This window comes from Nematolebias whitei, chromosome 21, assembly GCF_014905685.2.
Source record: "Nematolebias whitei isolate Nwh7 chromosome 21, NemWhi1, whole genome shotgun sequence".
NCBI classification, from domain to species: Eukaryota; Metazoa; Chordata; class Actinopteri; order Cyprinodontiformes; family Rivulidae; genus Nematolebias; species Nematolebias whitei.
Genome location: NC_056518.1, coordinates 19,244,306 through 19,258,485, shown reverse-complemented (window position 1 = coordinate 19,258,485; position 14,180 = coordinate 19,244,306). Strand labels below are relative to the sequence as shown.

Below are 14,180 nucleotides of genomic sequence, written 5' to 3'. Positions count from 1 at the left end.
TCGATGGACTCATTGTCTGAGAAATACCATTTTCCAGTTTTTAAGAACTTCTAAACCAACTGGATTAAATAAATGTTTCCATCAACATTAAAAATTGAACAATTGTCTTTGTTTTTGGTTGTGCAAAGTTGGGATTCCCTCTCACCGATGAAGGCCGTAACGATCAAGGAAACTGCATATTTTTCTTGTACAGTCATGATAAGTAAATGTAGGACAAATGTGAAGGACGCCTGACCGAATAACATGCACTCAGTACAAACCACTCCCCATATGAAGCTCAGTTTAACTTTCTCTTCTCTGTAGTCTCTCCCAAGTGTGTCTTCAATGGGAAGGAGTTCTCGGAAGGAGAGGTGTACCGCATGGACCCCTGCTGGCTGTGCCAGTGTCGTGGAGGAATCTCCTTCTGCTCCAAGGCAGAGTGCGCTGAGCTAGAATGTGAAAACTTCTACGTTCCTGAGGGCGAGTGCTGCCCTGTCTGCATAGGTACACACATTTACTTGATTGTTTAGTTACAATGTTCTCAGTTCATATCTTTTGAATGATGACAAAATGTGCCTACCCTGAAACTCCCCGCACATAATTTCCACTGTGGACACTTTCAGTAAGAACATTGTGGCTTCTTAAGATCTGGATCTGGCTTGATCACATGTGCTTAAAGCTAGGTCGAGAGCTCTGATAATTGTTTTTGGCATTGTTAAAGAAAAGAAGGGTTTGCCGGGCATATGGCAGCCACATTATAGACTGACAGGAGCCTGTAGATGGAGGTGGGAGCCAGCTTTGGCCTCTGCCAACATGGCTACAGGTAATAGGATGCATACAGTAAGAGTGAGAAGAGGACAAAGAGTGGGCTAATAGTGTTGGACGAGTCTGCAGTTCTTTACACGGTATAGATGTTTTTATTAATTCCTTATGGAAAGCTGTTTTTTTTTTTACTGTATGAATCACAATGAAGAACACATTATGTAATAATGTGCATAAAAATATGCTGTAAATGATACTGGTTTGTTATTTCTATGTGTGTGAATAAGGTAGATTCTAACATAACCCACAAAGTAATAAAGCCAGTGAAAGTTATGCTCAGCTCAAGTGGTGGGATTTTGGCATATTTGAGCTGATGGTTTTAGTATTAAAACAAACAGATTTTATGTGTCAGATCACTTTTATCAGATCTGAGAGCTCTGTTAAGTGAAGGTTCAAAAAGCTTTGTGCGCTACCAATTCTGCTTCAAACATCAGACAGTCTGAGAGCAGCTGGTAACCATAGTGTGGCAATTAGCAAGTAAAGAGTCTGTAGTTTGTGATCAGTAGACACTAACTTCATCAGGACCTAAGCAGCCAAAGTTTCAGTCATTGTCAGAGGACACTCATATTACATCATTCCTTATTCCCTCCATGATCATTTAATGGGCTGTTCCATATGAAGGAAGACAAATATGTATTGTTTTATACTGATATAAGGAAAAGGCTGAGAATGTGATCTAACCTTTTACCCCAAAAAACAACACAAGTAACTGGGCTTAAGCATCATCTTGTTACCTCAAGCTGAGCAGAACAGTCTCAAAGTGGTTTTTAAACTGTTTCATAACTTTTGGCTTCTATGTGAATATAATGACTGGATCTAACAAGAAGGGACGTTCTTTTTTTGCTTTGGAGGGAAATTTACAGTATGTGATCATACTTTGGCCTGGTCTTTACCTGCAGGGGTCAGAGCTAAAACTCATGTCTTAGTTCGAACATTTGCTAAAACCATCAGTGGAACCTGTGAGAACCAGATTTTAAGAATGTCGTCAGCCTTTATGTGGGGGTCAAAATACCAAATCTCACTCAAGTTCACATAGTAAAATTTTGAACTTGCTGTCACAAAGCAGAAAGCCTATCTTGACTTTCTCTCTCGTAAAGTTTACATCTTTTGTTTTCCTTCTCAGATGTGGAGTTGTTGTCATCAGACAGCACAAAGGCCAGTTGTTGGGCAAATAATAAGCTGCGAGCTCATGAGGAGCAGTGGAAAGAGGATGACTGCACCTTCTGTCAGTGTGTGGATGGGGATCCTCACTGTACAGCTATGGCCTGCAAACAGAGCTGCCAAAACCCTGTGAAGATCCCAGGAGAGTGCTGTCCCTTCTGTGAAGGTAGCTTTAGGCCAAGTGACACTATAAGTCTAATATGCAGCAACAAGCTAATAGAAGCTACATGTTAACTCTCATATCACTTGCAGAAGGGTCATATACATGTTGCCCTCTAGCTTTGCTACAAAGAGCATATCTGCATGGGCTCATTAAAGGGGAGGCCGCAGAGCATTCTTCAAGCTGTAGGGTTCTTTGTGTTCCTTTATTACCCTTGCCCGCCAAAATGAGACCCACCTGTGTGTGAGGCTACGGCATGATTTAAAAGCAGAAGGCTGCATAATTGCTTTTTTTTTCGTTAGTTTTTTGTAATTAGTTACAGCTCATTGAGCTGCTCCTCCCACAGAACGTGGCGAGAAGCGCTTATTAGGAGACGTGACAGTACATGTCTGTGTCTACTGGTGCTTGTGTGTGTGTTGCTTCTATTCTTGTAATTTATATGGATTCTCACAGTCTGAAGCAATAATAGAATCTGAATTAAGCCCCTGGGGGGCTTGTTTGTCTTCACTGGCAGTCTTGAAGCTTCTACATGTGCCAGACACATTCAGCTTACCAATGGGAGACTGTAGAGCACAATAATATAGGGAGGTACCAAACCCTAGTATAATTGCTCCACATTTATCTGTAATTACTGTTTAGAGCAGTGTAAACGTGTCAATAGGTAGCTATTACAGACGGCACAAATATCATTGAATGATTATTCCACCTGAGGGGCTTTAAACATCCCTATTTATATAAAATTAAGTGTGTTTTCATACCAGAATACATCATTTTTATTATTTTATCTTTATTTCACATCCCTTTCTGTCTCCCAAACTGTGACCAGATATTTTTCTGAAAGATTTATTTTCCAAGATCCCTTCCTCACTCTGCTTTTCTTGTTTTCCAGAACCTTCTTATGAGACAGTTAGCCCCATTTTGTGCCCACCTCTGGAAAACTGCACCCTGTCAGTGAATGACTGTCCTCATGGCTTCCATCAAGACAAAAATGGATGTCTCCTCTGCCAGTGCCTTACCAGTAAGTTCTCCTTCCTCATTTTATGCTGAACTTTAAGCCTCAGAATGATGTTCAGAGATTCGGACGGCTGATGCGTTTACCTGTTTGCTTATGCTTGTGTCAAAAATAATTTAGCAATCATTTGGTTTTGACAGCAGCACCAACATGCTGATATTCATCAGAGCCTATGTGTGTCTTTGCAAGACGCATGCTCACAGGAGTGTTCCTGCGATCAGCCCCATCTCTGTCACGTCTTTGCTTTTTGATGAATTGTTCTGGCCATGATCAGCTGACCTCTCTCAACTCTTTCAGATGACTCCTGTCCTGACTTGGAAAAATACTGTTCTCTGCAATGTCCAAAGGGATATGAGAGGGATGATTTTGGCTGTGAGGTGTGTGAGTGCAGCATCCCCACATCCAAGTGCCGACCTCTGACCTGCACAAAGACCTGCCCCTATGGATATGTGTATGTTTACTCACTGACCCTTTGTGATTTCTCATAACCCAAATCCAGCAACTCATATTTCTCCTCCATGGTTTTACTTTCTCTTAAAATGGATGTTTTTGTTTGCTTCTGGATGGTTAGCCTTTAAATTAGAAGCAGAAAAAAAGCCCGCATAGGTTGTAATTTTTAAGCTGTGCTGTTTTAATAATGATAATGGGGATAATTGGGGAATGGTGGGGCAGAGGTTAGAGAAGGTGGGCCTGTGGTCGGAAGATCGCCGGCTCAAGCCCCGGTACCGACAGCATCAAAAATGTGGGTGGGTAGGTGAAGCACCCACACATTCCCCCACCCTCATTCACCCCACCCTGGGCCCATGAGCAAGACACTTAACCCCCATCTGCTCCCTAAACAGGTCTCTTTTGAAAATGAGTTCTCGTGGCTCAATGAGACTACCTGGATAAATAAAGGGTAAATGAAAAAAAAAAAGAAAATAATAATACATTATAATTTAAACTTTTCTTAGCAAAGTTTAAAGGTAATGTAAAAAGGAGAAAGAGCCAAGTTTAGTCAGGTGGATGTTTACAACAAGAAATGTCTAAAATTGTAAAATAATGGGAGGACAAAGATGGATCCCTGAGGCACACCACAGGATCTACAATTATTTAAAAAATTAAGTTTGAGAGATATGAGCATAGTAAATTCAGAGCTGTGTTCTGATGTCTAATCCAGGACTCTTAACGATGCAGAAAGATGACACGTTTGGTATCAAAGGCAGCGCTTAAGTCTAAAATAATGTGAATCAAGCCTTTTCTTCTTTCTGTACTTAAAAGGACCGTAATTCCTAAGTCAATTTACTAAGTCATCATTTTACTATGAAGTGCCCTAAAACCAGACTGGAAGCTGTTAAAAGCACCATCATTCATGAGTGATAGCAACTGTCGACCTTGGTACAATTTCGTTCCAGCTCATGTACCCCATGTGATGAAAATGACAATAAAGACCTTTGAGCCTTGAAAGGGCAGCATGGGGATGCTTTTAAAATGTGGTGTCCAATTTAAATTAAAATCATCAGCTTCCCAATGAGCTGTGTATACAGAGAAATGTTAAGTATTGTCACCTTTTGTGTGTACAGTAAATTCCCGTGGTTAGACAGTACAAGAAGTGCAGTGCTCATATTGAATATTATCAAGTGCTGCCTCGAAAGTAAGTATTGCAACAGGTATTAAGTAACCATGATCAAACGGTCTACCTATCGTGGTCATTACCAGGATTCAATATTAATGTACAGGTATGTGTGTGATTGAGTTTCTGTGAGGTCCACATTAGCCTCTCAGCCCCCTGCAACTCCTCTCCTCCTAATCCCATTTACTCCAATCAAACATCTGGAAGTGCTTTGTACCAGGATGCTTGGTCCCCAGGCTCCACTCTCATTTCATAAATCCTCATCCTGTCTCAAAACAATGATCAAAATCACATCAGGACAAAAGCAACCTTTATGAAACATGTACAGTTTGAATCCCTCTGAAGTTTCAGCCTTGCTCCCTGCAGCTTTGGTTGAAGATGGACTTAATATATTTGCAGAGGAGAGGATGAGAAGAAGGGGGGAGCAGGAAGTCCAGAGTTTATCCTCCCTAAGCAGCTGTTTGGGTCTTGCCTCAGAAGTCTGAAATCCTCCGAGAGCTTTCCTGCCTCGCTGTGCAGATCTGTCCTCTCACACTCCAGCTTGTTGCCACCACACACACGAAACAAGAGCTCAAATGACCTCAGCGTTTTTATTGGACGCACTGACAACATCCTGAGTTCTGAAATGATCTAAAACAGGATGGATGTAAACCAGCCTCCAATGAACATGTATGTGATGAAAAAAACTTTTTACTTTAAAATATATAAAGAGACATTTTTAGGAGAGTATTTGTGGCTAAAGTTGTATTTTTGTCTGTTATGGCTCAAAATCTTAACTTTGACCACACAGGTCATGAATGGCATTCATATGGACATCCCAGATGCACCACTGTGGAAATTTTGCCAAGCTAGCAGTCTTTAGTCAGGGTCTTTAGTGTCTCCAAAGCCCTTCTATCCCCCTGGAGCCTAAAGCGCTGCTTGGCATTCCACAAATCATCTATAAACAAAGCCGAGCTCTAAGTTTGCCGGACTCCATCTCTGTATTTGTACAGTGAGGTTTTAACCCACCTCTTGCACGGTTGTTTCTAAAGCTGCTGTTGCTGTTTCAGTGCAGAACAGGTCCTCTGTTGGCTGTGGGACTTCATAGATTCGAGTGTCTGATTAATTTTGGCAGGTAAAGATTTATAGTGCCATTATCCATGCTTAATGAGGCCTCAGTGAAGAAAAGGAATCATCACTTACCTGCAGAAAAAGGAAGGCTGAGTGAGAATGAATGAGACAGGGAGGGATGTAGAGGAAGTAGACACGGGTCATTCTTTAATCTGTGCTTTGTCAATGTATCAACCTGCAGCTCATCCATGTTTAATAGGGAAGATAATTGGATCCAACTGGTCTGCCTCCAGCTTCCTTAGCTTCTGCCCTTCCTACTTGCTCCTTTTCTTTTTGACCAACAGAAGCCTTTATCTTTTTTATTATTTTGCTGTAACCTCAACCAGCTCTTTCTATCCACATTAACCCTTATAAGTCCGCTGCTCTTTTATTAACCCACCAGAGGCTTTTGGAGCAATAAAGATGGCAACAGGGTGCATTGAAAGCATCTGAATTGGCTTTAAATTGCCACTGCCAGAGTCTTTAAGATTGGTATGATGTGCAAACCACAGGCCGCTCACATGTTGGCCTTTTATTCGCCCGTCTTCAAAGGCAGCTAGTATAAAGAGGGTTAAGCAAATCCAGATGTTGATTATTTTAGACTTTAGCATGTGGGCTTTCAGAGTGTCACAATAACAAGCTGTTCAACAGATTTAGACGAAACAGTCAGTTTAAAACAACTCTGGTGTTGTTTACTCTTTGACACATCGTTGGAGTAATAGACTTTTGTTCATGCGCGCTTCATCGTGTCTTTGTTTGTCACGGCGCAGGAGGAACAAGCACGGCTGTGAAATGTGTCGCTGCGTCAAATGTCCTCCCTTCACCTGCGACAAGCACTGCAGCAATGGCTATCGACAGAACCGGAAGGGCTGCTCCCTCTGCATGTGTGACGGTAAGAGGTTGGACTCATGCCGCAGTTTTCATTCATTCAACCTTTATTTATACAGGTTAGTCTCATTGAGTCACCAGGACTCAGTTACAAGAGAGACCTGCTTTAAACAAAGAACACAGATGAAGTACAAACAACAATAGACAATCATATAAAAAGCATAAAATGAAAAAGTAAATAGAAGAAATTAATTACAAACGAAACAAAAACAGCTACATTATAAAGTGGTGTAAAATGCTAAAAACAGGAACATGGCTGCGTTGGTTTTTTCCAGTTGTTTAAAATCCCTTAGAGAGGTCAAGGTCGAGAGCTTCAGATCTTTTCGGCCAGTTCATTTATCGGCACAGTAACTCACGTTAGTTGAACAAAATGGTGAGTGGCCTCCAAATTCAACCTTTATTTCTACAGGTTAGTCTCACTGAGCCACCACGAAATGAGAAATTCATTCTACAAAAACTCCAAACAACTGTAATAGATGACATGGTGAATTCTCAATTAAGTTGTTAATTTAATAAAGCCACCTTATTCTAATTGTTGCTTTTAATCCTTTCATTTGGTGCATTAAATTGTTTTCTCTGCGTCTAGATTGAAGTGAAAAACCTCAATTCCACTAAATATGTTGCCTCTAGGCAGCACGATGGCGCAACTGGTAGAGCTGCTGCCTCTCAGCGAGAAGGTCCTTGGTTCAAACCCCGGTCCAGGGGCCTTTCTGGGTGGAGTTTGCATGTTCTCTCCGTGCATGCGTGGGTTTTCTCCGGGTACTCCGGTTTCCTCCCACAGACCAAAAACATGCATGTTAGGCTGATTGGTAACTCTAAATTGTCCCTAGGTGTGAATGAGAGATTGAATGGTTGTTTGTCTCGTTTGTCTCTATGTGTCCCTGTGATGGACTTGCGACCCGTCCAGGGTGTACCCCGCCCCTCGCACAGTGATTGCTGGACATGGGCACCAGCGACCCCCGTGACCCAAAATGGAATAAACGGGTAAAGATAATGGATGGATGGATGTTGCCTCTAAATGTTTGAAACATCTCAACAGTTGTCATAATATTACCTTCTAATCTAAAATAAAAAATAAAGTCAGGTCCTCTGGACATTCTTCTTCTTGTTGAAACGTTTTGTCTTTTATCCAAAAGACTTTAGTCTGAGGAGCTGTAGTAAACTCAGTCTTATAAATAGCACCTTCTTATAGATCAACCAGTTTGCTGGTGACGTCCAAAACTAGCTGTTCACATGATAAAGGAGGAGCACCAGCCGACGGATCGTTAATGCCTTGATAGCTGCTTGCTATTCACAGAGGGCAAAGTGATACTAGCAACAGTGTCATCAAAGTTCATGCGCAATAATCCAGGTACAAGTCCCACAATGTTCAGTCAGGTCATCTGGATGGTTCTTAGTTTGCTGAGACATTTCGTTCTTCATCCAAAGTAGAGTTGCATTTGGTCCCCAAAAATCCGACCCGACTCGGCCCCAGCCCGTAGCCATCATTTTCGAACCCCACCCGACTCTACAAATTAACAGTAATTACAGATCCGAACCCGAAAAAAAAATCAGATATTTTTAATTAAGCTTTCACTGCTTATAGTTCTTAACGGTCGGCGGACGCACCCGCGGCTGAATAAAAGGGGGCAGAAAATCGGAGTTGAGGGGGTGTTTGTCCTTTCATGGCCGTCAAAGCGCATTAAATCCCTGCTTCTGCCTGCATTCTGCATTATTCAGACACGGACTCTGCTCTGACGTCAGATATTTTGGGATCTCACCTGTTTGGGTCGTCGGCTGGCCGCACGCGTCCGCTGAGTGCAGCTGAATCTTTTTTAAATGGCACCACCACCTTCTAAAGGAAAGAACAAAGATGTCTCATTTGTTTGAATGTCTTTCTTTACTTGAACTGAACTTTAGTTTACCTCTTTCGAGGCCGATCAGCGTGCGGTCAAATGGCTGCGTGCAGCAGGTGAATGTATGGCAAGCCATGTTACCATATAATCGGATCGTCAGCCATGCGCATCCGCTGATGCAATAAAAAGCCTTACACTGGCCCGGCCAGCACATTAAGCACATTATTTTGGCCCGGCCCTAATCCGGGTAGGGCTGGACCGTGCTCCGGGTTCGGGTAAGAAATGACAGCTCTAATCCAAAGGACTTCATCAATCAGAGGAGCCACAAAAAACTAGCAAGAGTGATACTAGTAAGAGGGTGACATGGAGGGTGGTTTGGGGTAGGGAGGTTATTGCTAGTACCACTCAGCCCTCTGTGAATAGCAAGCAGCCATCAGGGCACTAACGATCGGTCGTTAGGTTAATGGTCCTCCTTTATCAAGTAAACAGCTATTTTTGACGGTCACCTGTAAACTGATGGATCCACTATGAAAAGGTGCTGCTTATAAGACTGAATTTATTGCAACTCCTCAGACTGACGAAGTCTTTTGGATAAAAGACGAAACTTTCCAACAAGAAGAATCCGTCCAGAGGACCTGACTTTATTACTTTTAGATTTTTCTTCTTGTATTATTTAGCATGCATCAGGATACTACCTTCTAAGTATGATATCTAAGGACTTCACAGGAAACAACTTACGTCACACTATAAATGTGAAAGGATTGCCGTGGTACTGTATGTATACTTATGGCTTATAGAGCAGCATCTGCAAACGTTAACTTTTAAATCACCAGTTTAACATTTAGATGTTTTGAATGCATTTCCCTGCTTCCCTGTGAGATTGAAAGTTTGCATGTTTCAGTTCCTGTTAGTGTTTCTTTTTTATCCAAGGGATGTACAGTATGTGCAAATCTAAATACATTCCCTCAACTTATGTACCTTATGCATACTTCAGAACATTCTATTTAGAGCATTTATTTAACCAGTTTGGCTGTACTTTACATTTACTCACACAATTTATGTCTTTAAACTGAAGCAGTTTACCTGGTTCTCACACTGACCATCACCTTCTGCAAACAAAGCAATGTTTACCTGCTTTTAAAGCTCCTGAATAAGCCTCTGTGTAAACTAGCAAAATGTAAAAAAAAAAACAGGAATATTTTTATATGTTTTTGGTTTATTTTAAGTGTTTGCTTTTGAGTAAAAAAAAAAAAAAACATAAGAAAATCAACATGTCATCTGCCTGAGCTGTGCAGTTCACCGGGTTCAACTTCACTCGACGTCCTTTCAAACTTTAAAAGCTGTGCTATGACAACTTGGCTCTTTTTGCTCCTAATAAGGTCTCTGGGTGCAGCTGAATAGTCTTTTATGCTTTGGAAGGTTCCTAATGGGGTGAAATGACCCAGAAGTATTTAAGTGGCAGTTGGGTTAGGAGCTGGTTGTACTCGCTTCATGCAGATAAGGAGTTCGAGTGATTCTTTAATGTTCTTCTTCAACACTAAATGCAACTTATTCATGAAAATACACATTCCTCATTTACGTCAGAATTTGATTTATAAATGGTTACTCATAACTAGTATTCACAGTTCTGCAAAATTAGTTTCAAGCAGTCATTAAATGGATTTACTTTAGCCGTTTCTAGAAACAGGAGGATGACTTGAACATTGTTTTAAGGCGTGAGAGGTTCGTTGCCCTTTCCACAAAACATCGACCGTTGCATTATCTGCATCTTTCATGTTTCATCCTCTCTCGTTTGTCTTTCTAGAAAGCAGCCGTGTCCCAGCCACCACCGTTCCAGCCCCAACACCCAGCTACTGCCACACCTCCAACGGGCACCGTTACGAGGAGGGTGACAGCTGGCACGATGGCTGTCGGGACTGCTTCTGCCACTCTGGACGGGAGATGTGCGTGCTCATATCCTGCCCCATACCCAGCTGCCCTCATCCTGTCGTCAAGCCTGATCAGTGCTGTCCCACCTGTGATGGTATGTTTTTACATTTCAGTCACTGGTTGTTATAGCTCTAAGCATATGGACAAATATTTACCGGTAATAATTTGCTGTTTTAACAATAGAATGGTTGCACATAATTTGGAGTTGTTTTTTTAATAATCAAGGTTAAAAATCTGTCCCGCTGTTCTTGAGCTATTTTGCTAGCAGTCAAGAACGTTTTATTGTCATTCACATCACATGTGGTAAATGAGGTGGAACGAAATTGTGCGCACGGGGTCCCAGTTACATCCAACAATAGTAAAAATATAAATTGTAAAAAGAAACAGTAAATAAGGATCTAAGATATAAACTAAGTAATACGCTAAACACTAATAGTGCAAAACAATACGCCGACCAACAGCAGCACAAACATGAGTCTGTGTGAGTAGATGTGTATGAATGAACACAGCAGCATGAAACAATCAGCAGCATGAGATCAGCAGCATGATAATCAGCAGCACATATCAACAATCAAAGTGGAATTTCGGTGATTTTCCCACTGATAATCCAGATTAGGGGTTTATGAGTCTAACAGCTTCAGGGTAGAAGCTGTTCCTCAGTCTAGTGGTTCTGCACTTCTGCACACCTATATACACAGACAAGAGCAAAACTTTTTGTCCCCTTTTGCCAAACGTCATTTTAAAGTGACTCTACTACGCACTCACATATGGAGGACGGAATGTGACAAAATGAAATAAATAATGTAACATAATAATGAAATGTATAATTTCAATATTAAATACGTAATTAAATAATTAAATACAGTACACAATTAAATTAATAAATACACAATTAAATACACAATTAAATTATTTATTTTATGATTTATTTATTTCTTTAATCTTGTCACATTCCACCCTCGTGTGTCACCTTGAAATCACGTTAACTGTCAGTCTCACTCGTCAAACTCAGTGGGCGGGACTAACACTTATCATGTGAAATCCATTGCTTCGGTCTGAAGTTAGTTCATACATGGCAGCTCCCTCCATGCAGGACCTTAATTTGCTCTCGTGAACTGGTTAGATATTTTAAGTCAAAGCGCGCCTTCTTCTTTACATTCACGGTATGAAAAAAAACGTTTCATCCAAATACACGTAAACATAATTACTGCTTCCTTAAGTTTCGGAATATATTTCCTTGCCTGTGGAACAATCCATTATCTGTGGTCGATTTATCTTTGCTTGCTGTGAGAAGCAGCCAATCAGACGTCAGGGTCTGTTCACGACACCCTAGTCCCGCCCACCAAGTTTGACGAGTGAGACTAACAGTTAACATCATTTCATGGTGTTACTGGAGGATGGAAGGTGATAAAATTAAATAAATAAATCATGACATAATTTAAAAGGTACATTTCATTATTTAATGGTGTATTTAATAATTTAATTGTATATTTAATGATTTAATGACGTATTTAATAATTAAATGATAGATTTAAGTATGTTTGTATTATGTATCTATTTATTTCGTTTTGTCACATTCCGTCCTCCATACTCATACATGTACACGTATGGCATGAAAAAACCTCGCACAGCTCCCTCAGCCAACAGTCTCATATCATTATTGAGTTTTGACTTCCTGTCTCCTCAGACAACCTCACAACCCCCATGTGCTCCTCTAGAATTGGAAGGCACACCTAACAACACCCACACGTTTTTCATTCCCAACTCTCCATATCACAAGCGATATTTATGGAGGAGTGACTCATTTGAACGTTCAAATATTTAGGAGGGAAGGAACGTCTCCAAAAATTCAGGAGCGAAGCGCTCAGCCTGGGGACAACAGTGTAACTCTTTGCAGATGTCTGCTACTCTGCTGGACAGGAAAGATGTTTTCAACTGCACCGCCTGGGGCTTCCTTTCAAAGCTGTCTGTCACTTTGTTCACTTAAAAAAAAAGCACATTTCACTTCATCATGTTGCAGTTATTCTTAAAAAGCACATGGATTACAGTTCGAGCACCCTGCCTGTTATATTTGTATTTACAATTATGATAATTTTATCTGAGAAAATGTTGAAGTCTCATTCAACACTGCAACATTTTGCAAACTGGCTTGTTTCCTTTGCTTATACTGTATATATTGTTTTTCCTATAGATGAGTCTGGCAGCGGGCAACCAGAGGTGGTTTGCAGAGCACCTGGTGGGGAATTTTATGTGGAGGGGGAGACCTGGAACCTGGACGAGTGCACACGCTGCACCTGCAGGAAGGGTCGCGTCCTGTGCGACACTGAAGTGTGTCCCCCGGCTCTCTGTCAGACGCCCACCAGAAACAAGGACACCTGTTGCCATGTGTGCCCAGGTAATAAAAAAAGAGGATGGGAGGAGTAGTTTCACAAAATAAAAAGTGGGGGTCAACGACTTTAGCACACGTTGAAAATAACTAGCTGTTGGTTGTTGATGTGCTATCTGCGTGTGGTTTTGGGAGTTCTTGCATGTTGCTCTGGTGGTCAGTTTTGTCAGTACACAGGCTCATAAACAAACCAGCCAAGACCGGTTGGGTTTACACAGAAATCCTTTGGTAAGGCAGCACATGTGGCCCTGCTTTCACCCAACAGCCCACAACAGAGGCTCATCTCAGTCTCTGATTGCTGGAAGGACAAGAATGTAATCTTTTAAAATCTCCTCTGGTTGCGGGAATACACAAATGTTGACACAAACGTACTGTACAGGCAAAACTCATGCACAAGTTATTTACAACCGAACCCAAACACTTACGCATCTCGTACACGTTTATAAACTTGTAAACATCGTTTCCTCAAGCATGAGGCCAACAAATCAGCAATGCTTGACCGCGCCTGAGAGCTGCTCCTTGAAAATGTCTGCCCACCTTATCGCTACATCTCCCCCCCCCCACAAAAGCTGACTGTCAGAGGCCAGACTTTGATTTATGTATGGGTCCGGTCACCAGGAATGTGGGAATAATACACATCTGACTGACAGGCCTGTGATGAATGTGTACAGTAGAGAAAGCCAATGTGTCACCGGTCATGGAAAGGCCAGAGCTCAGGCCAGGGGCGTGATGGAAAAAGGCAGCGATAAGGTCTGAGGCCGAACTGACGTTTAGTCACTTGTTTTTGTGTTTAACATACCGTGAGGTATCTTATCATGAAGGCAGCTCCTAAAGCCCAACAACCTTGGTGGACTGATATGGTGTTTATCAAGGTGAAATGTAGGAGTCAGTTAAAAGAGAGATGTCATAATCAGCGTGTGTGTTAGGATGACCCACAGTTACGAGCCATTTTATCGTTTGTTAATGTTGAATAGCTGTGGAGACCATCTTCAATTACACCTACTCCAGAACTTGATCAGTTTTAGATGTACACCCAATGAATACTTACTGAGACTGTCATTAAAATCTGCCCAGTGGTTCGTAACATATTGTGCTAACAGACAAAACAAGTTGACTAACATCAATGTTAAAGTTTTAGGCACAAATTTTGCCCAATGATTAGTGCATGAAATATGTGTTGGGAATGACTCAGCAAAAAAAAAAATAAAAAAATAATAATACACATTTTAGTACATTTTCTAGAAAATTGACTAAATTATAGATATTTTTGTGTTTTCAAGTTCATTTGACTGTGGTGGCCATCATGA

At 41.3% G+C, this 14,180-nt stretch overlaps 1 protein-coding gene across 1 annotated transcript in view; it reads left to right on the top strand.

The window, feature by feature from the left end:
- The window catches only part of crim1 (cysteine rich transmembrane BMP regulator 1 (chordin-like)), a 35,165-nt gene that overhangs the window by 17,584 nt on the left and 3,401 nt on the right, over nucleotides 1-14,180 (top strand). The window contains exons 5-11 of the mRNA XM_037695508.1: nucleotides 304-483; nucleotides 1,925-2,128; nucleotides 3,012-3,140; nucleotides 3,432-3,585; nucleotides 6,606-6,727; nucleotides 10,363-10,581; nucleotides 12,679-12,882. Coding sequence (XP_037551436.1) covers nucleotides 304-483; nucleotides 1,925-2,128; nucleotides 3,012-3,140; nucleotides 3,432-3,585; nucleotides 6,606-6,727; nucleotides 10,363-10,581; nucleotides 12,679-12,882 — 1,212 coding nt within the window. The remainder of the gene's footprint in view (nucleotides 1-303; nucleotides 484-1,924; nucleotides 2,129-3,011; nucleotides 3,141-3,431; nucleotides 3,586-6,605; nucleotides 6,728-10,362; nucleotides 10,582-12,678; nucleotides 12,883-14,180) is intronic.